General features: G+C 36.5%; 1 protein-coding gene across 1 annotated transcript in view; it reads right to left on the reverse strand.

The window, feature by feature from the left end:
* The window catches only part of abhd12 (abhydrolase domain containing 12, lysophospholipase), a 32,245-nt gene that overhangs the window by 3,406 nt on the left and 2,695 nt on the right, over window positions 1-26,144 (reverse strand). Inside the window, exons 3-13 of the mRNA XM_079853104.1 lie at window positions 12,590-12,711; window positions 8,017-8,122; window positions 6,851-6,970; window positions 6,165-6,195; window positions 4,749-4,794; window positions 4,517-4,646; window positions 4,297-4,334; window positions 2,919-2,998; window positions 2,718-2,800; window positions 2,200-2,278; window positions 324-451 (exon numbers count right to left, since the gene is read on the reverse strand). Of these exons, the coding sequence (XP_079709230.1) occupies window positions 324-451; window positions 2,200-2,278; window positions 2,718-2,800; window positions 2,919-2,998; window positions 4,297-4,334; window positions 4,517-4,646; window positions 4,749-4,794; window positions 6,165-6,195; window positions 6,851-6,970; window positions 8,017-8,122; window positions 12,590-12,711 (963 nt within the window). The remainder of the gene's footprint in view (window positions 1-323; window positions 452-2,199; window positions 2,279-2,717; window positions 2,801-2,918; window positions 2,999-4,296; window positions 4,335-4,516; window positions 4,647-4,748; window positions 4,795-6,164; window positions 6,196-6,850; window positions 6,971-8,016; window positions 8,123-12,589; window positions 12,712-26,144) is intronic.

The raw sequence follows: 26,144 nt of genomic DNA on the forward strand, positions 1-26,144 counted from the left end.
GGTCTGTCTCCCTAAAGAAATCATTACCAATAACCCCCATCTCAAATAAAACCAGATCTGTCTGTTGGTTCAGTTCCAGCACGAACTGGAACAGAGAGGAATGACAGTGATTTATGTATGTCTGAATTACTATTGCCTCGGCTGTTGGTCAGGGACCTGGAGCAGAATGTCAAAATTACACCACCTGGCACAATCCTAAAAATAGCTTGTATTCACAGCCAAAAAATAAAAAAATAAGATTAATGTTGCTGGACTGTTTTGTCAGCACCGAGCACTGGAAAAAAGTTCAGATGGCAGCAGTTTGTAAAGTGTACAGTACATACCTGAGTATATTTGGTAGCTGTGGGCTCTTGTAGATGAACTTGTGTCTGTATCCCAGAGCGCTGGAGAACGGGATGAACTGAACCTTATGTCCATTCAGACTCTTACTCTGAGCCGCCAAATCATACAGCTGTGGATAAACGGAGAGAACAGCATCTTTCAAACAAACGTATTAGCAGGTACCATTTTATATTATTACTGTTGTTGTTATTATTAATACTAATTATGATTATATTATATTAATTATATTTTTATAATATTATTATTATTATTATTATTATTATTACAGAGGACAAACTATCTTAAAAAAACAAATGCATTAGCCGCTACCATAATATATTATTATTATTGTTGTATAATAACCAGTGTTATTTTAGTAGCACTGAGATTATGATAATTCTGTTGTCATTTTGTTGTGTTGACTTTTTTAGTAGTTTTATATATACTGACTATGATAATACTGATAATATGAATATTATCAAGATAAACAAAATAAAATTGAGAAATGTTGTTTAGCAACTAGCTGAAATAAAATACATTTACGGTTTTTATATTTTATTTCAGTTAATGTTTACTTTATTTCAAGTAACAGATTTCTTTTAATGGTTTTAGTAAACTATAATAACCCTACATCAAACAGCTATAAGTAACACCGTGGTTGTGTTCTATATAGTATAATAATGTTAGTTAATATTAAAAAAGAAACAAATTGAGACCAATGGTTTGTAATGAAGATATATTTAGGTTAAGGTTATTTCTGAACAAAACAAAACCTATTTTTACTGCAACTTTAGGTTAAGGTTATTTCTGAACAAAACAAAACCTATTTTTACTGCAACTTTATTTGGTATATGATTTTGTTTGGCATGTAACGTTGTTTAATACACATCCTCACATGTATATAGCAAAACTTGAGACTGAGAAACATGGCAGATAAAAGTAAAAAAAAAATACAATCAGACATGCCATATGTGCTTTAAAAAGCAGAAATTCTGTTTAATCATAACAAGTGATCGAAATTATTGTAATCCAAGTATAATAAGCATATCTCATCCAATCAGAATTTAGAGTCTGAACTATCCATTCTACAGTTTTAAAGGGATATTTCACCGCTGGAAAGATGAATGTGTATTTAAATAATTTATGTAGTAGAAATGTGAAATTATTTTAGAAGTTGGTGCCTTCTAGACTGAGAAAAGCCAGAAAATGTATTTTTGGCTCATGTGGATGAAAGACAACAACTCCCAGAATGCACTTCCTTCGCTGCCCTACATGGCCACTCCCAAGCCACGCCTACCGGTTACAGAGGGCAGTATCGAAAGAAATGATCCAACTAGGCTACTAGTTGATTCGAAACTGAAAAGACGCCATTTTATCGTGAGATCCCACCCCCTATGGGCGGGACGAAAACATGCGGGACGAGCTCCTCCTACTGGCTGTAGTCTCTATAGCAGGGTTCACCAATCTCGGTCCTGGAGGGCCGCTGTCCTGCAGAGTTTAGCTCCAACCAGCTCCAACACACCTGTTTGAAAGTTTCTAGTATGCCTAATGAGACCATGATTAGCTGGTTCAGGTGTGTTTAATTGGGGTTGGAGCTAAACTCTGCAGGACAGCGGCCCTCCAGGACCGAGATTGGTGAACCCTGCTCTATAGTCTCTGGCCAAAAAAGCCTCCGATGACGCAAAATGACGATTTTTCGTCATCTGAGGTTTTTTTACAGACACACAATACAGAAATCTCTCGTCTCAGGGGGACATGAGGGAGGGAAGCACGGTCAGTCGAAAATACTACCGGGTTTCAACTGATACAAAGTTTAATGCTAATCGGTGAAGTATCCCTTTAAATGAACCCTGTCATTGTTTGACGTTGATGCTTTACCTTCTTTCCCAGCTGGAAGGGTACGACTGTGTCATCTTCTGCATGCAGGATCAGAACCGGACAGGATATGTGCTTGACACTAAGAGACAAACACATTTTCAGGTGTTTGAAATACTCCAAAGTACTCAAAAGAGGTACAACCTTATAGGGATTTCATAGGTCTTGTGTTATTACAGCCTGGGAACTTGCACTGGAGGTCTGTGTAATGAATTGCATGCTCACTGCATCTATGTCTGAAGAATCAACGGTCACGTGGAGCTGAATACTAAAGTGCTCTCTTTACAGTATACAAGCATTCACATTAAGTCTGTTTCTAAAACTAATTCTCAGAGGAAGATGAAGCCTCCAGCATGTAAAATGCTACAGAACAGAGAGCCGAGATTATTATCTCAACACAGCTGTGAGGACACAGTGATGTGTAAACACTTAACAGTTTCCCTTGGTGGACACAGGGTAAACAAACTATCACACTTAAACTTACAGAGAAACAAACAAAATAAAAGACAAGAAGAACCTACTTCTCATCACTGGCAAATCGGATGTCATTTGCAGTAATTGAATCCAGGAAGAACCAGTCAAAGCCTGGTAGATATCTGTAAACCTGTTACACATTTATAATAAATGAACATATATCAATGTCCAAGGTCAGTTCTGCTTTTATTTGTGGCACAAAGGCAATACATGATACTTTGAGAGTGAACAGGAACTTGATTTCTCACCATAGAGAAGGGATGGCTCTTGGCTTCCTCTCTGATATTGGTAAAGGGAGACTCTAAAATCAGCGAGTCAGGGGGCGTTCCTGTAAACACAGAGGAAGGAAGTCTGCATAATTCCTTCAAGTTTTGTAACAGCGGCTCAAATACAGGCTTATGTAACTTAAAGACTTGAAGTGCTTGCCGATTACATAAGTTCACTCTTAATCTAGTCAGTGCCTATTAAAGCTTGTCTATTTCTGAAACGTCAAATCAGAGTCGCAGCTTCCTTACTGACAAGAAATAAAGAAATGATATTCCTAAACTCTTGATGGCGATCAGGGCACTTCAATTTACATTCATCGTTCTTTATGTGAGCCAATTATAATTATTATTAAATAATATTAACAAATGTTTTAGACTCAAATTTGACATTTAGGGTTTCCACACTTTCTGACCAATGCTTTTCCAGAATTAGCCATCACTTTTACAGTCATTTGTGAGGATTAGAAGGATTTTGAGAAAAGGCTTAATATAGATCACACTCACAAACAGTAAACTCTAGCCAAATAAATACTTTAGAAGCATATTGAGAAAATTGTACACTTTTGTTCAAAATGTTTTTGAAAGAAGTCTCTTTTGCTCACCAAAGATGAATTTATTTAATCAGAAATAGATTAAAAACCTAATATTATTCCAATTTTAAAAAACTGTTTTCTACTTTAATATATATATAAAAAAAAAAATTAATTCCTGTGATTCAAAGCTGAATTTTCAGCATCATTACTCCAGTCTTCAGCATCACATGATCCTTCAGAAATCAGTATAATATGCTGATTTGCTGCTCAAGAAACATTTCTTATTATTATCAATGTTGAAAACGGTTGTACCGCTTAATTTGTTTGTGGAAACTGTGATAATTTTTTTCAGGATTCTTTGATGACCAGAAAGTTCAAAAGAACAGTAATTTACTGAAATAAATGTCTTTACTGTCACTTTTGATCAATTTAATGCCTCCTTGCTGAATAGAATTATTGATTGGCCCCAAACTTTTGAATAGCGGTGTACATTGACATTTTAAGATCCTATTAATTTCCACAACTTTTATAGCCCTGGAAATCACACTTTTGGATTTTCAATCATTTCATTTGGGAACATGTCTACAAGAATGTGCTTGGCTGATGAATAATAATGAGGTGACAGAGTTCATCCCTTTATTCAATGTGATTTCTTTGAAGGTAGGTAAATGGGTGCTAGCCATCGGAGGATAAAGGTTCAACCGACTGTAACCAGCTGTCGGAAGTTTCTACTTGGTCTCAAATTGTAGTTTTACACTGCTGGCTACGGTTTGTTCTCAGTTTCAACATTCCTGCCCATAAGTATACACAAACTAATGATCACGTACCCCTGTCACACAGCCGTCTCACTAGGTTAGTGGCCACTCTGGAAAAACAGGAATGTACAGCATCAGCAGCAGTTCAAATATGCCACAGGGAGTTACACAATCAATTCCTTTATGTCAAATGAATGCCAAAATATTATTCCAAGAACAAGAAGTTCCACTTCTAGAGAAAGGAACACTATCCTCAGAGCTCTCTGAGATGGCTCCGGCGAGTTCATCTCACCCTGTGCCGAGTGAATGACCCCAGATGTGCAGGGGCTTCTGGCCAATCCGCTGCTTTATCCACTGGTAGAGGAAGAGGGCGTCTGACGTCATCCCTTTCTCTGAAGGGCTGCCCTCAGAGTCACCCCAACCTGCACAAACAAACAAAACCACATGGTGCTTCAATCCGGCACTGGGAATGGGATTCTGACTCAAATGATAGGATAATGCTTTAAAAATGACACCCAACATACCTCTATAATCGAATGTGACTACATGGTAGCCTAATGAACTAAGAACCTGCAGAGACAGGAAAAGAAAATGCCTGACATTACTCAAATAGACAAATGGACAAAAAAAAGGGTTCCTGCTCATTTTCCATAAAAAAAATTAAAAATAATCCATACTTTTCAAGACTCAAATTTCCAGAACTTCCCTGTAGATTATTCAGACCATTTTTAAAAATAAAAAGGAAACATTTCCTGATCATTTCCTCACTCCAAGGCCATCCAACATGTATATGGCTTTCTTTCACAGAGCTTAAAAAATTTATAATTTTTTATTTGTTTCTAAAAATGACTCATTATTTGGCTAGAGAAGACATTATTTGTCAGCTGGGGTTGTGTGGAGCCCTTTGAAGCTGCCTAAATATGGATTTTGGGACCGTCAGAAATGGTTTACGTTGGGCAACTTTCACTTGCATTAGATGGAGAAAAATTCTGGAATGGTTCCCTCCAAAACCTAAATTTGTCTTCAGCTGAGGAAAGAAAGTCATATTCATCTTGGTTGGCATTGGGGTGAGTAAATACTCAGGAAATTTAAATTTTTGGGTGAACTATTCCTTTAAAATCCAGCTGTTAACATGCTATTAAGTTGCCAAATAATTGCCGGAAGTTTATAACTACTGTAGCTCAAACAAATCAATTAACACCAAACCCAGACATTTTATTAAAACTGCAATGCTAAAACAGTGCAATGTTATTCATTTTTGTCATGTAAATTTAAATAACAGTAAACCTTCAATCCCTGCTGCAACAAAAGGAATGTTTATGTCCATTCACTTTGCTTCATTGGCTGTTTAACAAATAATTACACTTCATTGTAACAACCAATCACAGCAGAGAGTCCCTCCAGCAGATCCAGCCTAGCACTGATCTTTTGGCAGCCTGCTCTAAACGCCATGGGGAAAAGAACTCTGCTTGTATGATCAATTTATTTGTAGAAATTATTATTTTTATATTTTAGAAAACTGAATAAGGGCAATAGTCTGGAAACACAAATATTTTCCAAACAAATTCAAACCTAGAAATGACTTAAATCAAAATACATAAATTTCCAAACGGCTTACGAACCCTGCAGACAAAGCTTTCAAATCTTAAATATACCGTTTAAAATTTTGGGGCTGGTCATTTTTTTTTAAATGGTTTTTTCAAAGATTTATCTGATAAAAAATACAGTAAAGCAGTAATATTGTGAAACGTTGATTTGATACTCAACAAACTTTTTTTGTTGATGTTGAAAACAGTTTTTTCCTGGAAATCATGATACTTTTTTGTCAGGATTCATGGATGAATAGAAAGTTCAAAAGAACAGCCTTTACTTGAAATAGTAGTCTTTTGTAACATTACTGCCACTTTTTTCAATTTAATGCATCTTTGCTGTTTTTTTACCTTGTAGAGCTGAACTCTGTGATCCCCTCCTCTGAAACACACACACACAAACATACTCAAGTAAAGTGACCAAACAACTGCATCTATTGAACTGCATTTGACAGAATCCTTATAAATCCAGGAATACACTACATGACTTTTCAAATTTGAACAGATTTTAAAACATCAGGCATCCGACATTTGCCGACTTTGTAAAATGATAACAGAAAAATGGGTGTCATACTATCATATTACATCATGTTCTGAACACAACAAACTCTCCTAGCAACAAAATGCATGACAAATGAAAACAATATCTTAAAATATCAAACATGTTTGATTTCCTCCATATGGCTGGAATCATAGTCTGAAGCAAAAAATCTGAGTCTGTGCCCATCACACACAATACGATTTTCTGTGAAATCGACGACTCTTGTATTCCAAGGCCAATTCACATTGCACCTACAGACGGCGAACAACACAGACAATCACCAGATTAAAGAACGTCAATTTCCATGACCCAACAAACATGTTCAATGAGCAAAAACAACAGCAACATATGCTGATGGCTAACACACACGGATCCGACAAAACCTGACAAACTGTTGGTGCAGTGTGAACTGGCCTTTAACGAACACTGAATCATTTTGAGATTGAGTGGGCTATAGAAAGTGGTGTTGATCCCGTGTCCCTGAGTGTTTGTTTACCTTGTTCCAGCATTACCATGGAGATACAGGATGACAGGGTGATTGGACTGGAAGCTTTTGTCGAACCATTCAGGATCTCTTGCCTGAGCCTCCCTCCACATCATTGTAGGTACTGTGTGCCTGAGAGAGAGAGAGAGAGAGAGAGAGAGAGAGAGAGAGAACATACAGCTGTTACAACACTGCTTCCTGCACTTGATATAGTGAAAAAGTTTGATTCACAGGCATGTGCTACTATTCAAAAGTTTAGGGTCGGTCAAATTATTACTGTATTTGAAGGAAGTCTCTTATGCTCACCAAGGCTGCATTTATTTGATCAAAAATACAGTAAAAACAGTAATATTATGAAATATTATATCAGTATAAAATAAATATATTAAAATGTAATTTATTCCTGTGATCAAAGCTGAATTTTCAGCATCATTACTCCAGTCTTCAGTGTCACATGATCCTTCAGAAATCATTCTAATATGCTGATTTGCTCAAGAAACTAGTATTATAGTTATCAATGTTGAAAACTGAATTTTTTTTTTTTTTCAGGATTCTTTGATGAATAGAAAATTCAAAAGAACAGCATTTATTTGAAAAATATATATTTTTTATAACATTATACATATACAACATTATAAATGTATTTACTGTCACTTTTCTGATTCATTTAATACATCCTTGTTGGATTATTCATTTCACGTATTAGTTTCTTTCAAAAATAAAATTTCTGACTGACTCCAAACATAGTAATGTACTCTTTCAGGACTTCACCAAGAATTTATTACAAAAGATTCTCCTATTCAATATTGAATATGACCAGTACACAAATGAGCTTATTTACGGAGAGAAAACTAAAGCATCAGTGCCAGGAGGCTTATATGGCCCTTTCCACTGTTACTCAGTGAAAGTCAAACACACACATTCACAGTCACACCCAATGGCCAGCAGCCACGGGCCCGTGCAGTCCTCTGTCACTACGGATTTACATACTTTAGGCCACAGGCTGCGTTTCAATAAGTGCGCCCTTCAGAAAGACAGCCATGGCCATAGGCAGAGAGAGAGAGAGGGACAGAAACTGTAGGGTAGAGAATGTGAGGACAGAGAGACAGAGAGATAGCGAGTGGAGGTAAGCCAGGCTGTGTCTGTATTTTAGCCGTAGTCTGTGTCTGTGCTCTCACCACACTCCAATGTTGATTCCTTCCTCCGGCTGTAGGTAGAAGTTGTGAGTGTGATTCAAGCCCTGATCCTGTGGTCTCTTCAGATCTATAAAATACGGCACTCGCACTGAAAGAGAGTGAAACAGAGAGAAATCAGTCAATGTGAAGCTGATGCATTTCTCAGTTAAACAGGATATTTTTTGTTTTTGTTTTATCCAACGGGAATTGATGGGATCTTGGAAAGTCTGCATCAGATACCAGAATGGAATCGTCAGTTGAAATCGAAATAAGTTAAAATAGTGTCAATTTTTATTTCATGTTGCCTTTAACATTTGACCACTGTGATTTATACATCTCCAAGAAACTTCTGCATGGCTCAGTTAATATTAATGCACTTTAATTTTGTATTGTGTTACATAGCAGCAAATTTTGTTTGATAGATTTATCAATTTATCTAATAGACGCCAGTTTGATCTATGCTAGTACTTGTAGATCAGGGTTTCTCAAACTCGGTCCTGGAGGGCCGCTGTCCTGCACAGTTTAGCTCCAACCCTGATCAAACACACCTGAGCAAGCTAATCAATGTCTTCAGGATTACTAGAAACTCACAGCTAGGTGTGTTTGACCGAGTTTGAGAAACCCTGTTGTAGATTATTCAATCATAACAAACGTAATGTACACTATATTAAAAGTTTGCGGTTAGTACGATTTTTTAAAAAGAAATTAATACTCAAATTTAGTAAGGATGCATTAAATTGATCAAAAGTGACATTAAAGAAATTTTTAATGTTACAGAAGATTTCAAATATACTTTTTTTATCTTTCTTTTTAATCAAAGAATCCTGGAAAAAAAAGTTTGATTTCCACAAAAATACTAAGCAGCACAACTGTTATTAACATCGATAAATATAAGACATCAGCATATTAGATCATGTGACACTGAAGACTGGAGTTATGATGCTGAAAATTCAGCTTTGCCATCACAGGAATACATTACATTTTAAAAATTAATAAAATAGAAAAACTGTAATAATATTTTTAAATATTACTGTTTTTCCTGTATATTTGATCAAATAAAAGCAGCCTTGGTGAGCATAAGAGACTTCTTTCAAAAACATTTAAAAAATCTTACTGACACCAAACATTCGATCGGTAGTGTACTTGTAGGAGTCTTAAAAGGTACAGAAGCCAAAAAAAAAAAAAAAAGATTGTTTAGTTCTAGTTTAACTCTGCTATAAATACCATTTTCCATACAAAGAACTGCTAATGAGATTTAAGATGATTGAGTGAGTTTTAATTTTACACTCTCTTCAATAAAGACAAATTTTGATGAAATAATAAATCGTTATTGAACATTTACAAATGAAGTAATCATGCTGGTAAATCATTTCATACAAAGGTTTTTGCAATTCTGCAAGTCTGGTCACTGTAAGACTGGAAAACAGTCACGTGAATCTATATAATGACTGTCTGTGCTTTGTCCTTTTAAGAACTGAAAGTGTGCCACAAGCTTTCTCAGGAGACTGATGACTAGACTAAATTCACCAACCTTAGTCACAGATTTCTCTCTGAGTAAAGCAGACACAGGGATGCTTACAGTCTCACTTTTACACAGAGTCTGTCCATTATTAGTTCAGACTGCAAACAGAAGCAGAACATAGTGTGGAGAAACACATCAGCTGACAGAAGCGGTGTGACACTGCTGACAATGCTAATGCTAACATCAGCCCAAAACACCACAGAACCATGACTAATATCAGAGAAATGAAACTATGATGTGACAACATAGGAATAATCTGATAAAACCGAGAGACATGTGAGAGGCTGTTGAAGTGAAACAGGATCTCAGCGTTGAACAGAGTGGGCATTTAAACTGGATTGATAGATGAATGACGGCTTTGTTTGGTCGTAACAACAAAAGGTAGCCTAGAAATCTAGACGCACCCTAGTGGCAGGATATGTAATGTAATGTTGTAAACCAACATCTTGATGTGGGTCTGGCTTGCCAGGCTAAACGAAACGCTGACTATAAACCCAAACTGCAACTGTGTATCCAACTTTAATGTTTGAAATGTCTTATTAATGTCATGATGTCCAGCAGAGTCTGTTCTGTAATTGACAACACTTTTATATACCAAAAGACATTATGTTGCAAAACAGGTTTTGAGGCTTTAGTACAAGAGGACAAAGTAGAGACTGTGGATCAGCGTTACTGAACACTCACAGGTACACTACCATTCAAAAGTTTGGGGTCAGTAGGATTTTTGAAAGAAATTAAGTTTTATTCAGCAAGGATGCATTATATTGATCAAAAGTGACAGTAAAAACTTAGATTGTTAAAAAATATCTCTATTTCAAATAAATGCTGTTTTTTTATACTTTGTATTCATTAACTCTTTCCCCGCCAGCATTTTTTTTTTTTTTATATATAGTTACCAGCCACCACCAGCATTTTTTAATCATTTTTGATTAAAGAAAACCCCATCTTAGCTTTATTCATTCTTTGTTTAGCAATACTTGAATATGGGTAAGTTTCATTAAAAAAAAAGCAACATTTTGAACAAAAAGCAGACCCCAAACATCAAGTTTTTTTCAAAGACTACAACATGTGCATAGGCAATAGAGTGGTCCAGGAATGACGTCACTTTGTAGGCCAAAAACGCAGAAACGAGTTAGCATTTTAGCACTTCTGGTTCCATCGTCCCGAATCAATGTTTTTTTTCTAATGGGATTTTGGTTAAATGGCTGAAATACGGTCTGTTGTGAACACAAGCTCAAGACACTTTCACGTTGTATTCTACGACATAATACATTGTCTTGAAAAAGGCGTTGCTAACAAGTGGATAAATGGGACTACAGGGGCTGTCGAGGAGATTAAGTGTTTTCACGCCAAACAGGTCAACTAAGTCCGCTTTATTATGCTTATAATTGTGCTCTCATAAAGTATTCTAACTCAAACTTTCTGGGAAAATGTTTTAGATAAAAACTGAAAGAGTTGTCGGAAGCTTAGTAGTGGTTACGTTGAAGTCGTGGGACCATGGTGTAGTTAGCTTTGTTAGCTCACCTTACTAGTCTTTTGGTGTACAATTAACCTGTGCAAGTTAAAGCAACACTAAGGAACTTTTCCTCTTCGGTCGCCCTACAGGTTGGAAGCGGAATTGTCCATTACCACTGTTGTAAATAATTTCGCCGCCCGCAGCCTACTGTCGTACGCACGCTCGCTGTTTATCCAGCACCGATATTAATGTCCACAGACAAGGTAGAGTATGTTACACGATTTCATGAAAGAATGACGTATTGCGCCATCAGAAACGAAGAAAAACTAAATAATGACTATTGTAATGCTTGACGTAAAGCAAGTCAAATTTGTAGTTTTCTTATGTCTCATTCGAACTACAGAAACGCGACCCGGTCTGGCAATCTTGCATAGTGTGGTTATAGCAGATAAAGGGCTGCAAAGCGAATCCAGAAGTGCCTTTCACCCTGTTACGACTTGATGAACCACTGAAACCATTTTGGAAACATTATTTTAAGGTAAAATTTTTTACTTAGTGTTGCTTTAATCCACAGAAAAAAATAGTTTGTTGTGGTAATCTTTAATCAAAATTAGCTTCTGCTCTGGAATGGCGTTCCTGCTCTGATGATGTCAGTTTGATGGCTTGGATAGAATAACATTAACCACTCCCCTCCAACCGCGAGGGATGAAGAGGAGGTGCGCCAAATCAGCACCCTGCCCTCTATTCAATATTCTGTCAACAATGCAACTTCAGCTTCAGATGTTTCTTGAGCACCAAATCAACATATCAAAAAGGGAATTCTTTCAATAACATTTAAAAAATCTTACCAACCTCAAACTGTAAAATTACCATGAAAGAGGTACATAAATTAAGGTACATAAAGTATAAATTAGGACAAGATTAAAAATTCACATAAATTTTGAAATGCCACAGAGTGTATTATTTCACAACTCCGAAACAGGCAAAATATTTGATTTTATGAAGATGCACTATGCTGTTTTTAATTTGATGTCTTTAAGTGTGTGTGACTGAATGTGTGTCTTCAGAGTTTTTCTGAGCATGCTGAATATTTCACAGGGGAAAATGCAGTGTAACAATCTCCTTGGATACTACATTTCCCTTGAGGTGTTTTGCCCTAAGCTTGTCCTTGCAGCAGCAGATAATAATGGAAACTGACCCATCAAGTTACTGTATTCAATTATATATCAACAGAAACTGATGCAGCAACCAAAATAATGACAGCTTACATGGCAGCTTTGCTTGAATAACAAAATGCAAATGCAAAATGACTGGTCTGGGCATTGCAAAACATAAAAAATACTCACGAGAATTAGTTTAGTTAAAAAATACTTATATGAATATCAAAGTTTACAAAGACTGACCAAAACACTTGTTTAAGATGATAAAAGTATATCCAAAACACACACACGCATTCACACACACGCACAAAAACCGTTTTTGTCTAAATGCCAAACTGTATACAAAGAAACCCCTAGGTATATGGAAAACTTCTGGCTTTCATCCAAAAATGTATATATAGTTTGGCCAAGTTGAAAAGATTGGATAAGAAAACTCACCAAAGTTTAAAAATACTAATTTTGCCTGTATTGCTGGACAGAGTTTGATGATAACAGGTATAGCGATATAGATTCCCAGCACCCAGATCAGTATCCTCCTCAACCTCCACATCAGACCACCCCTGCGGACAAAGAGAGAACGGATTATATAAAACACATATTCCTTTAACACACATAATGCATTAATGTACTACAGATTAACAAAAAAGATCTAAAAATTTAATTGTACCACACACCAAGTTCTATTTTGCCCTGCAATAATTGGTTAAGAACAACATTCCCTCACATTTGATGGGCTAAAACACTTCAGGCCAGTTAAAGAATATATTATGGAAATATTAAAGCATGTTTTTTGTAATAAAAATCACATGGAAGGTTTACCATGTGTAAGTACAAGATGTGAACAAAAGTGCTGGTTTGGGAATGAAGAGTTAATGGTCCTCATAACAAGGCCTGTCCTCTCACGGTCTCCCTCACACTCAGAGGTCAGACAGTGTGCATCTTTGCGGCCAGTGGTGACCTCTAAATTGTGCCGGGGAGTATAAAGTGTCATGATTAAAATTAGAGAAAGCAGGAGATAGATCACTTAGAGGAACAAACTCACCCTGTCTGACTTACTGCCCTGAGCTGTACTGTAAGGTCTGTGTGTGTATGTGTTTGTGTCTGGCTGATATACAGATTAAACTGTGAATTTCCAGTGCTAATAGGTTTGTGGTGAAAAGCTGCTGCATTGAACTTGTTTCATTTCCTCCTTTGCATCTTAAACTGAGAGAGGAATTTTCCTACCTTACTCATGACCAGCGGATTACTTAAACCACACACACACACACACACACACACACACACACACACACGTCTGGTTCACTATCTTTGTGGGGACTCTCCATAGACGTAATGTTTTTATACTGTACAAACTGTATATTCTGTCCCCTTACACCAACACTAACACTACCTCTAAACCTACCCATCACACAGAACCTTCTGCATTTTTACATTTTCAAAAAATATATAATTTTGTATGTTTATTAACCCATTATTAACCTGGTCCCCACAATGTAGGTGATCTCAGGTTTTACTATCCTTGTGGGGGCATTTGGTCGCCACAATGTAATATAAACCTGCACGCACACACATACACTACGTATAAAACGGTATCACAAATTCCACAAAAAATATTAAGCAGCAAAATGTATAACATTGATAATAACAAATGTTTCTTGAGCAGCAAATCAGCATATTGGAATGATTTCTGAAGGATCACATGAGACTGAACACTAGGGTAATAGCGGTTGAATATTTAGCTTTGCCATCAAAAAATATATTTAAACACATTTAAACTGTAATGATGCAGTATTTTACAACATTATTGTTTTTACTGTATGTTAATCAAATAAATGCAGCCTTGATGAGCATAAGAGATTTCTTTCAAAACAATAACAAATCATACTAACCCCAAATTTTTGAATAGTAGTGTATAGATACACTTTAATTTCTTTGCAGTAAATGGTACCCATAAAGATGCAGTCCTATGAAATCTAATCACAGGACATACAGATAGGTGAGAGAGCATCCCAGACAGGGGGAAAGTAGAGTCAAAGCAATAATCCAGGAAGCAAGCCAGAGCTGAGCATCCGGTTTGGTCCGGCTGATCCTGGATCAGTTCCACCACAACATTTAAACATCCCTATGACCTTTCCTCTGCCTCCTTCAGATCACACCTGCTAACTTTGATCAAATAGTACTGTAAATGACTTGTATGAAGAACTAAAGACATGTTTAAATTTCTATTTACAATGTAAAATAAACTGGAACAAATTGAATAATAGAATCAATTGCTTGCGGCAACAATATGGAAAGGGGTAGTAGAGAGAAGACAGAAAATTATGTGAGTGAGTTCTCTATCCTCTTCTCCCATAAGCCACAGCTCTGACTGCATTATACTTGAATACTTATTCCAGGTGATTAATGCAGGTGGCTGATCTCAAATTCCCTGCAGAGATTCCCCCCAGACGTTTGGTCACCAGAAGGTCTGATCTGAGTGTGTGTGATTGTGCCAATGTGGTCCGTTTGAGAGTTTTTGCTTGTGTGTGAGAGTGCAAGGTGATTGTGATAAAGAGAGAGAGAGCAAGACTATTGTGTAACAACAGAGCTAAATACAGCACACACAGGCTGCACTGAGACTCATTACCGTACAGTGCTTACATAGATACTGCCATTGTGCCGCTTATGTGTGTGTGTTACCTTTCAGGATGTTGCTGATTATATACACATTATTATGTAGTAGAACTAGCCATTTGTTTGTCTATGTGGCTTGATAGATGTTCAAGATGTATTTACTGGTTAGGTTATAAGATAAAATGTGCAATTCAGGGTTTGTACATGGCATTTTTGCAGGTTCATGTTTGCACAGAGCATCCTAACCAGAGCTTTAAACCTTCAGGGTAACACTAATATGTTAAGCCATGCTGATCCAATGCCATATGGGCATTATTACGGCTGTCTGGGCATCAGGAGTCCAGTCTGCACTGGGACAAAGAGTTTCTGACTTGTGCATTGAGCAAAAATATGGGAAGGAATTAGAGATGCACCAACATTTCAGATGAGAAAACATGCTGACATCTTGGCAAAAAATATGAACAGAGATAGGATAACATTTTTAACAGATTGGCTAACAGAAAGTTTGTCTGTATTTGAATTAAGTCTAAAAATGATATGTAATTATAATGCATATAATCCTTTCGAATACTGACAGATTAATAAAGAATGGTTCACATTCTCAAACAGATTGCACACATACATTTGTCTGCCTTGTGCATTATACAGACAGTGTGTCTGTATAATCAGAATCTCATGTAATATATTGTAGGGTACAGATATTGTAGGGTTCAAAAATATAAAGTAGCACAACTGCTTTTAACATTGATAATGATAAGATTTTTTTCTTGAGCAGCAAATCAGCATATTAGAATGATTTCTGAAGGATCATTTGACACTGAAGAGATGCTGAAAATTCAGCTTTGCATCACAGGAATAAATTACGTTTCAATATTAAAATAAAAACAGCTATTTCACATTCTATCAATATTTTATAATATTACTGTTTTACTGTATTTGTAATCAAACAGTAGCAACCTTGGTGAATATAAGAGACCTCTTTCAAAAACAGTAAAAAAACTTAGCAACCCCAAACTTTTGAACGGTAGTGTACTTTAAGAGATGCGAAGGTCTACTCGGTTTACCATGACACCATTGAGCATCACACAATGATTCATTTTTCAGTGCCGATTGCTGTTTAACTGTAATCTGACCTGCTTTAGAGCACCATCTTGGTAATTCAGCTCTATTTGTGTGAATGTGTGATTCAGTCTCTGCATTGGACAGGACGTAAGTCTCTAAAAATGATCACCACCAACACACTACACCCACACATACAAACACTCATACACAGTAACACTTTACAATCTGAAATCCCCAAGTCAAGTGCATGTCTTAAAATGGAAAGGGATGAACATTTATTTTTCATCCTTAAAATAAAAACACTAATGAGTTTATTTAAAGTCTGCAGAGTGGCAGCAGTTGGCTGTCTTAATTAGGGTTGCAAAATTCTGGGAATTTTCAAAAATGGAAACTTTCCATGGGAATTAATGGGAATTTAAGGGAATTAACAGGAATTTATGGGAATAAACGGGAATAAACTGGGAATTTTCAAAGTTGAAGGTTGGCTCTTCATAGGGAACTTAAATATAGTTGAGGAAAGTATATTTTAGCATAATCTTGACTAAAACAAACAGATGCCATTCAAATACACTTGAATATCCATGCCATTCCTCAATCACATGCACATAGTACACTGCTTACTGCATGGCTATTGAGACCACACCCCCTACTGGCACTGTGCATGCCTCCATCACATGTACAGAAGCCCAAAGCACAAGACTATTGAAGGCACACTTTTGAGCCTGTGGACTAAACAAGGTGAAGTACGTTTTGATGATATTATGGGGAAATATATTTATTAAATGTTTAAATTGCAAATATCACATACAAATGTATTCATCTAGTAGATAGCAAGCTGATAGGTTAGATGCTAAATAAGCTAGCATAACTTTATTTACCACATAAGTAGGGCTGGGCGGTATGACGCTATATCGTTACCACGGAAGAAAATGTCAACCGTAACAGATTTTTTTATTCCGTGTATACCGCGACATGTAAATAAGTAGGCTGGTTAACTCGCGTGCAGCGTGCGTGAGACTGAGACACTGATATTTGTCAAAGAAACATGAAGAAAGACCAAGAGGATCCACAAAAGGAATTACGTTTTCAAAATTAACGTGATATTTTCGGGGGGGAAGGCGCAGAAGTCAACTAGAGCAGTGCAGCACACTGAAAGTTTAGAGAGACGCACATGCTCGCAACGGGGCTTACTTGACAACAAGTTCATATATCAATATCCTAACGAATAGAAATAACCTTAAATAATGTATATAGGGTAAACGTACCTATTAAGCTCACCAAAATCTACATTGAGACATTTTTAGTGCACAAGATATTGGTTTTAGTACAAGAAGTTATTTTAAAATAAAATATTAATCTCTCACACTATAATATTTCATTTTATTTTAAATGACAAAAGTATTTCAATTAAGATGTACATCATTAAATATAAAAAGTCTGGCTGTGCTTAATGGGTACGTTTTGTACCCTTTAAGCACACCCCTGTTCCCAATAAGCTCACAACAAGTTTTATTAAAAATTCTTGTTTATTTTAAACAACCTTTTTAAGGAATAATTGAAAAAAGTTTTATTTGAAGGTACAGAGTCAATCACAAAAAAAACAGAACACTAAAATCAAGCAACAAGGCATTCAATTTGATCAGGTAGCCTATCCTATTCATAGTGACGTGTCATTCAAACTCAATGCAACATCTAGACTAGTCCACGTTCAGCTATGTAACACATATTGAAAAATCAAATAACAAAACAAACCAATGTGCTCCTTAAAGGGATACTCCACTTTTTTTGGAAATAGGCTCATTTTACAACTCCCCAGAGTTAAACAGTTGAGTTTTACCATTTTCGAATCCATTCAGCCGATCTCCGGGTCTGGCGGTACCACTTTTAGCATAGCTTAGCATAATGAATTGAACCGGACAAGACCATTAGCATCTCTCTCAAAAAAATGACCAAAGAGTTTCGATATTTTTCCTATTTAAAACTTGACTCTTCTGTAGTTACATCGTGTAATAAGACCGACGGAAAATGTAAAGTTGCAATTTTCTAGGCTGATATGGCTAGGAACTATACTCTCAAAATCGCACCTTTTCATTTTCCGTCGGTCTTAGTACACGATGTAACTACAGAAGAGTCAAGTTTTAAATAGGAAAAATATCGAAACTCTTTGGTCATTTTTTTGAGAGAGATGCTAATGGTCTTGTCCGGTTCAATGATCTATGCTAAGCTATGCTAAAAGTGGTACCGCCAGACCCGGAGATCGGCTGAATGGATTCGAAAACGGTAAAACTCAACTGTTTAACTCTGGGGGAGTTGTAAAATGAGCTTATTTCCAAAAAAAGTGGAGTATCCCTTTAACTCTCTGGGTCAGAGCTTTCCTGTCTACTCCAAACTTCTTGGACAGATACGACAGGTTTCTGATGGCTCCTTCTTTGTATGACATGCCTCTTTCATCTTTGGGCATACACTATAGTTTCGTCTAGCTTTTGTCATCTTAAGACTGTGAAAATAAGTTTATTAATCATTTTTTTGAAGATTAACATAGTGACAACCATCAGTTAATATTTAAATTCTGATTATTAAGTATTTACATAGACGTTTAATGTGGGTGAGCTTAAAGGGAGCACACACTGTGCTTAATTGGAGCAAAAACAATTTTTTAATTAATAAATATTAAATTAAATTTAAAGGAAAATATTTAGCTAAATTAATAATCTAGGTAATGTATTACGTTTATACCAATTTTAATATGAACAACTAGTAATGACAATATCTATGAAATTATGCTTTTTCTAATTGATGTCACACTGAAGCTGTGTGATTGTCATAGTAGTGCACCCTTTAAGCTCACCTAACAATAATATGAATTCTTTAAAAATTACAGCAGTTTAAAACCACAGACTATCAATAAAATGTAAAATTATAATATTATGGATTTAAAAGTACAAGCCATTAATGCCTGTGAAGTAATATATTAGTGTAGCACACAATCTTATACAGCTAGTAAGCTAGCTATGTTCGTAGCATCTGGGCTATGTTGCTAAAACTATCTTTTAGATCTAACTGTAATTATTTCCCACATCCAGGTTCCAGGTTATAATATGCAAAAGTCTAAACATTAATCTCTTAATTTTGCAATAAGAAGATGTACTTCTTCAAAATAAAGGCTTAAACATATAAAAAATGCACATTTGAGGGGCTCCTCTCCTGGTCAAAGTTTTCAGACAGCTTTGAAAATAGCCGCCAGGCAGTGTGAACACATGAACACACATATCTCAGTGTGCAATGGTCTGATTGGTTTAAAATTACAGGAGGTATATAGTAACAAACACATCAATTGGTTAATACATCAAATAGGATAATACATTGCTGTTTCTTTTTATAATCTGAGCTTCAAGATGGTAGTGTGCTTAATGGGTACTTGAGCTTAATAGGTACGTTTACCCTATCCGTCTCTTATGGGTACAGTTACTTTCAGAGTGGACGCGCAAGCGGTTGCCGTAGTAATTAATATTTCCAAAATTCCCCAGCTTAACTTCCCATGGAAATTTACTGGAAACTTTCTGGAAATTTTCCGCCCCTTTGCAACCCTAGTCTTAATACTCTATATGAAGACATCAGTCTCTAAAAAGAATATCATAGTTATTCAATAACCCATTAACAACTCATTAGCTATTAATTCAATATTTATAAGAGAATACCTCCACATTTCATTGATCAGTCTAAACTCCTAAAGTGACATGAGTAATGCTCAAATGATAAAACTATGCACTTGTTTGACTACCATTTAGCCATTTTAGTGTAATTATATATACCTGGCATTAACAATGCAGGAAAAGTGAAACCTTAAGTGCACGTCTGATTCTACATGAATAAATAATTAGGTCATTTTCAGGTCAATGTATTTGACAGAGAACAGATGCATGATTCTGTGTATTACCAGAGGAGACATGCAATAAGAACCTGCTGTACTAAACGATAAGCCTACTTTAGGATTACCTTCAGGACTGAATTACACAAGAACACTGAAGTATGCAAGAAACAAAATGAACAACATTTTATACCCATACTACAATACAACATCATAAACATAAGAGAAGCACAAAATAGATATTTTGAAGAATTTTACCATCCAAACACTGGATCGCAGTAACTTTTTGTTCAAAATATCTTCTTTTGTGTTCCACAGAAGAAGAAAAAAAGTCAGGCTACGTTCTGCAGATTTGACGTGTTCTTGACAGATCCCACGGGCTTTAGATTCAAAGGCATCTTTCTAAATCCAAACAAAACCAGTGTATCCTCTCTGCCAACCTCAAACTGTGAGCTCTTATTTCTTGAAAGCCATGGTTAGATCACTTCCACTCAATTCTAAGAAGCCAGATTCAAAACATCTCAGGAAAACTTTTTTGTCTCTTCCTTCTCTTTCTGTCAGACGCCAAAGGCTTGTCTCATGTCTTCGGGTACCAGACAACAGCTATTAAGTGGCAGAGGATATGCTTTCAGAGCTCTCAGCTGCAGCAACCCAAATCAATGTCCTAAATATCCTGGTCTGGTAGTAGACCACCAAATGCCAAATACCTGCTCTATCAGTGACCATGATCAATTAGTGGTCAGAGTTCTGACTGACATACAATGTCTGGAGTGACTTAAGAACACATATACAAAGTTCTGTCATGAAACTCTAGGTCAGTATTTAACCTGCTTGCAATCACATCATCTTTATAGTGCACAGCTGATTGATTCCTGCTGTATCAGTAGCCAGTGAGGTCACATGTTCAACCTTCAAATACTTGGTCAGCATTTGCCTTATCAGTGCAGCACACTGTCTCTTGGACTGCTTTTACACTGGCACAAAAAATAAAAGTTTTTATTCATGTCTGACATAGATTGTACATTGTTGCACATGTGTAAACACAACTTTAACATGGTTTGTTATTCAGGGAAGGAGGAGGCAGTAACCAGCCAGCATTTCACAACTTTAATCATATAAAATAAACAAACACAAAACGAAAGTAAAAGCGGCAGCCCCTCATGGACGACTGCCCCACACACACAATCAAAACATAATGTCAAATAGTCCAGGCCTGGTCCTCTCTCGTCCTTCACTGTCATCGCTCCTCCTTTTGTGCTTCCGAAGTTGTTTTAAGTGAATATAAACAAATGGGGAAAAATGTATATGGTCAAAAGATCTGTGCATTATGCTTTGCAGTTTAAATGCAGCATTATGGCTCACCAAGACTGTATTTATTTGATCAAAAATACAGTAAAAACAGTAAAATTGTGAAATAGTGTTACAAATTAAAAGTCCTACTTTCTATTTTAATATATTTTGTAAATGTACTTTATTCCTATGATGGCAAAATTGAATGCAAAAGTCTTTACTGTCACTATTTCTAAAACTTCTGATTGAATTCTGATAGAAATAATAATAAAAAAGGACTAGACATGAGACAAAGAAAGGCTTGCAATTGAAGGTTAAACTGTGAAGAATGAAGATGATGCAGAAGAAGCAGTAGAAGTAGAGAAAAGTGGAGCCCTTTCACCAACCTGCAGCTACATGTAATAGATTATGACAGGTCTGAGGGACAGGACTCTCTGAGAGCACTAAGGTGACACTGAGACAACACAGCTTGGCGTAGGAAGAGGACACTAATGCCTTCATGCTTTTAACACAGCAAAAGCCAGAACTTCTGGTAACATTATACAGGAAGTTAACTGTTAGCTTCTCCCATTAGACAAAATGAAATGGTATTTATAATGCATTTAACTTGTGTAATGTGATGTATTTAGGTGGAAACTAGCTTTAGGGTGGTAATTCCCCTCTTATTAAACACTTTGTTTCTTGGAATGAATCAATCATGGCTGACTGTGTATAGAGCCTTTCTTGTTCACAACTCACAAACAAGACCAATGACATTTATTAAGGAAGTAAAAAAAGGTCAGTTTTGATTTCCTGTTGTATTTAAACAACAGCTGATATGGAATTGCAAGACACACAGTCTGCCCTGGCATTACTATTCCACGATAATGCAAATGGCCTGAGATGAGATGAGTTAAGTCTGGACGGGCACGTGAAGGGTATGTGAAACTGTAGACACTGCACTCTTAAAGATGAGAGAGAGACACGTGCTACATTTCAGGCTCTCTACTTCCCCCCTCTCTCCTTTCTTCCTCCCTTTCACTCGCCCTAATGAGTGTCTCTGACCACTCAGCGGAGGTTGGAAGAGCAGTTTTGACAGTGATGCCAGAGTTAGTTACCGCTCTGTCTAACCCAAGATTAGTCTTCTTCAAACCACCCTAATGAAGAAACACCACCGCCATTTCACCAACCCAGTTTGGGGAAGCGCAAACAACATATTCAGTATCAACAAATCAGTGGGTTGCCTATAAAAAGGCTGGTTTTGAGTCACTTGATGTTTTTGCGCTCAAAAACAGCTAGATAAAGCTGATGGAACAGAATAGAGGAATCAAAGCTTTTTTAAATGTTTTAAGCTTTTTGACAGGCAAAAAACACTGTGCAAATGCCAAATACATCGATCTACATGTGTATGGCTGTAGAGGTGAAGATGAAATCTTTGAGAGGGTGCAAATGGTGTATCGGCACACTGTTATAATGCAAACTAAAGGAAAACCTGAATGAACTGGTGGATATTGGATGACTAGTAGACCATCGTGACCCATCTCATTTACAACAACTGACACAATGCTTCCCAGGCATTAACAGAATCTTCAGGCAATCCATGTTTTTACTGTTTACGGTAGGGGGTGCTATTACGTATCTTCTGAAAGAATACAGAATCTCCGGATCAAAACAGGCGAAAAAGAAGAAGAAACAAGCCATAGAAGCATTGTCGCAGTCTTATGACAAGATGCGATTTTCTCAGCTTTTTGTTCAAAATGTCACTTTTTTGATTAAACTTTACCACATAAAAGAATGCACGAAGACAGAACAAAAGAGTTTAAGAATAAAACAATATATTTTCTTTAAAAGCAGAGGCTCTGTTCTTTCTTTTGATATATTGCATGTTCAGATATTCATACAACAATATATTCTGGGGCCCATGAAAATTTTGTGAAAATGATCAATGATGACAGTGGCTGGCAACTTTCTTAAGAAATGCTGGAGGAAAGAGTTAACACACTCTTAGCATGTTTCTCCAATAATCATTGTCAAGATCTGTTATTAGTCTTCCTGAAATCTAAAAAAAGATTTCAATAGAAGAAACCTTGTCAAGACTTCTTTTTCCAATCAAACCTGACATACTTTCAAAGGAAGAGCTAAAATAAGACACCAAATTGTCACGATTAGGACGCCTCTTGGGTCTACATTTGATCTAGAGCTCCTGATCCCAGGATGCAAGAAAAGACCAGAATTTCAGGTTGAAATGTGCAGAGTGAATAACTGACATGGTTTACAGGCATTATTTAGGCTGAAGGCTAGCCACCCCTTCTTGAGATGAATGTCTTTAAGAACAAGGGAATGCAACCAAAAACAACCTATTTAAATTTGCCCCCGTAAAATCAAATCAAGAGATTTTTTTATGCCTTTTAGCTTTAGGCATGATGTAACGGAAGTAGCAACAGATCTTTTCGTCCATATTGTGATGTACATCTGAATGAAATGGTTCTATGCATCCATTGTTGATTGGATGGAGGCAGATCTGAATCCGAGCAGTCGACTATAAGAAAGGGGAAGCGGACAAAATGATTAAAGTCCGACATGCATCACAAAGAGAAGTCTGTTATTTTATCGAGTTTTGATATTTTAATAAAAAAATTAAGAGTCAAAAGAAAATTGTACAAGTGAAACATGCATGGATGAATAGTTGGCAATAAGATCAATAACATTTAGAAAACAAGAGTGAATTTTCATTTCATGGCGACTTCGTCATCTTGGGCTCTGTTTACACCTGGTATTAAGATTTGTAGATGTTTAGATGATTTTAAGATGTTTTGGTGGATCAGTTCACAAGCAGACACAAGCAGACACATTCCCGTTTGCACCTGATGTTTTAATCCGTCTCTTTTGTCCACTCTTTCATTTCAGCACTAACAGCGGGAAAAACCACACCGAACGCGGTGAGAGCGTGTTAGAAATCAGGAATGGCGAGAGAACATCATGCTTGGTACGTTTTTCCTCTTCAAACCAAACTTGGGTCTTCAGCCAACAAAGTTTAAATCCGTCTGGCCAGCGTGCTACCCTTAATGTTTATGCAATAGGTCAGTAGGAGGAGAGTAGGCCGTCTTCTGTGGCTGTTCAAATAATGATAATTCAAATAATTCTAGCTGTAGAAAACTATGAAAGCAATCCGGTCAAATGAGTTTTCGACTACCTCTGGAAGTGGTCGAAAGTAGACGACCCATTTACACACCTGTATTCAGCGTCGTCCACTTGTGATCCGGTCGAAGAAAACGCATCTTAATACCAGGTGTAAACGGCCTAAATGCTAGTTAATAAATGACAGACATATGTATTTAAATGTATGATTTTCTATAGCAAGAAAAAACACCAAAGTATTACCAACCATCCTGTTTCAATTAAAAAACAAGTAATAAAAACTCAGTGAGTGTTTTAGCGCAATTTTCTGACGTCATGGGATCACAACACTAAGAGATAGTAAATCTTTTTATGTTTTTTTTTTTTTTTTTTTTTTTGTGTGCGTTCCCGAGATTAGACCTTCCTTAACATAATGCCGAAAACCCGAAGTCTCTAGGTGGTCTGGTTGAGGAGGAGATAGAAGTGCAAGATTGGTGCGCACAGACAGAACAGAAATCATGAGTTAACAATCGCAATTTTGTCCGTAGGAAAATTGCGCTAAAAAGTCAACACTGTTCTCCTCAAGCAATTTAATGAAGTCTTTAACTTCCATGTCTAAAATGTTACATGGGATTTCAGCTCATTTACTTAATTTCACAGATCCTGTGAATTAAAGCTGATCTGACCCTGTTAACCTTGAAACTGGCTAGCCACACAAAGGTCACTGCAACCAGACTAACCAGCGGCAGCTCCTGTGTCGGACACATGACCGGCTCCAGCACCCAATACCCCAGACCCATACAGCACCGGAGGAGAGTCCGATTACTGCGGCATCGGATACAGTGCAATAGTAGAGTGGCAGTTCAAATGAGATGTGATGGTAGAACTTTACCATACCATTTCCTGCTAGAGTTTCATGCTAATTTGACAAACAACGTCTTCTATAACAGGACATTTTACAGGTTACAATCTTTTAATGGAATCTTTCATAACAACTGCTCAGTTGAAACTAACTGCAATCATTTGTAACATTATAGTAGTTAAGAGCTGTAAGCGTTTCCTTATAAAGCTAAATCCCACTATGAATCAGATTAATCAGAGCTCTAGCTTATTTCTAATAGACACTATTCACATACACTTTAAAAGTTTTTTAAAAGTTTGCGGCCGGTAAGGGGTTTTAAATGTTTTTGAAAGAAGTCTCTTATGCTCACAAAAGCTGCATTTATTTGAACAAAAATAAAGTAAAAACAGTAACAACAAAAAACAACTGTTTTCCATACATATTTTAAAATGTAATTTATTCCTGTGATGTCAAAGCTGAATTTTCAGCATCATTACTCCATTCTTCAGTGTCATATGATCCTTCAGAAATCAGTCTAATAAGCTGAGTTGGTGCTCAAGAAACATTTCTTATTAATATCAATGCTGAAATCAGTTGTGCTGCATAATATATTTGTGGAAACTGTGATATACTTTGATCTAAGAATTATTAAAAAGTAAAAAAAATATATATTTTAAACAGAAATGTTTTATAACATTATAAATGTTTTTACTGTCACTTTTGATCAATTTAGTGCATCCTTGTTGAATGAAAGTATTTATTTCTTTAAGAAAAAAAGAAGAAAAAAAAAAACTTACTGACCTCAAACTTTTGAATGGTAGTGCAACATTAAGCAAACATGAGGCATAGGTCTCTAACTGTCCTTCAGGGTCAAAGGTCACAGCCAATTCACTCAAAAGCAGTGTGTATTTCCACATGATGTGGCAACAATAAAACCTAACACAATCCTCTAATCTTAAAAGCATTTTTGGGTTGTCACCCACAAGCTGAGAAGCATTGATCTGTAGGAACTCCTCCAGGTTCCCAATCAGCAATATATTCTGGCAGTACTTTGCTGAGTGTACAATGTTTTAACACCATATTGCTGGACCAGAATGTCCAGTAATGCCCCACCTTCCTCCCACTTTCATCTGCAGAGCAAGTACTGGCCGAGAAGAATAAAATCACTAAACACACACCTTAGTTATTCATTAGAAATTTCTAGAATCTTTGCATTTAAGGCC

This window comes from Squalius cephalus, assembly GCF_949319135.1.
Source record: "Squalius cephalus genome assembly, chromosome: 20".
Taxonomy (NCBI): Eukaryota; Metazoa; Chordata; class Actinopteri; order Cypriniformes; family Leuciscidae; genus Squalius; species Squalius cephalus.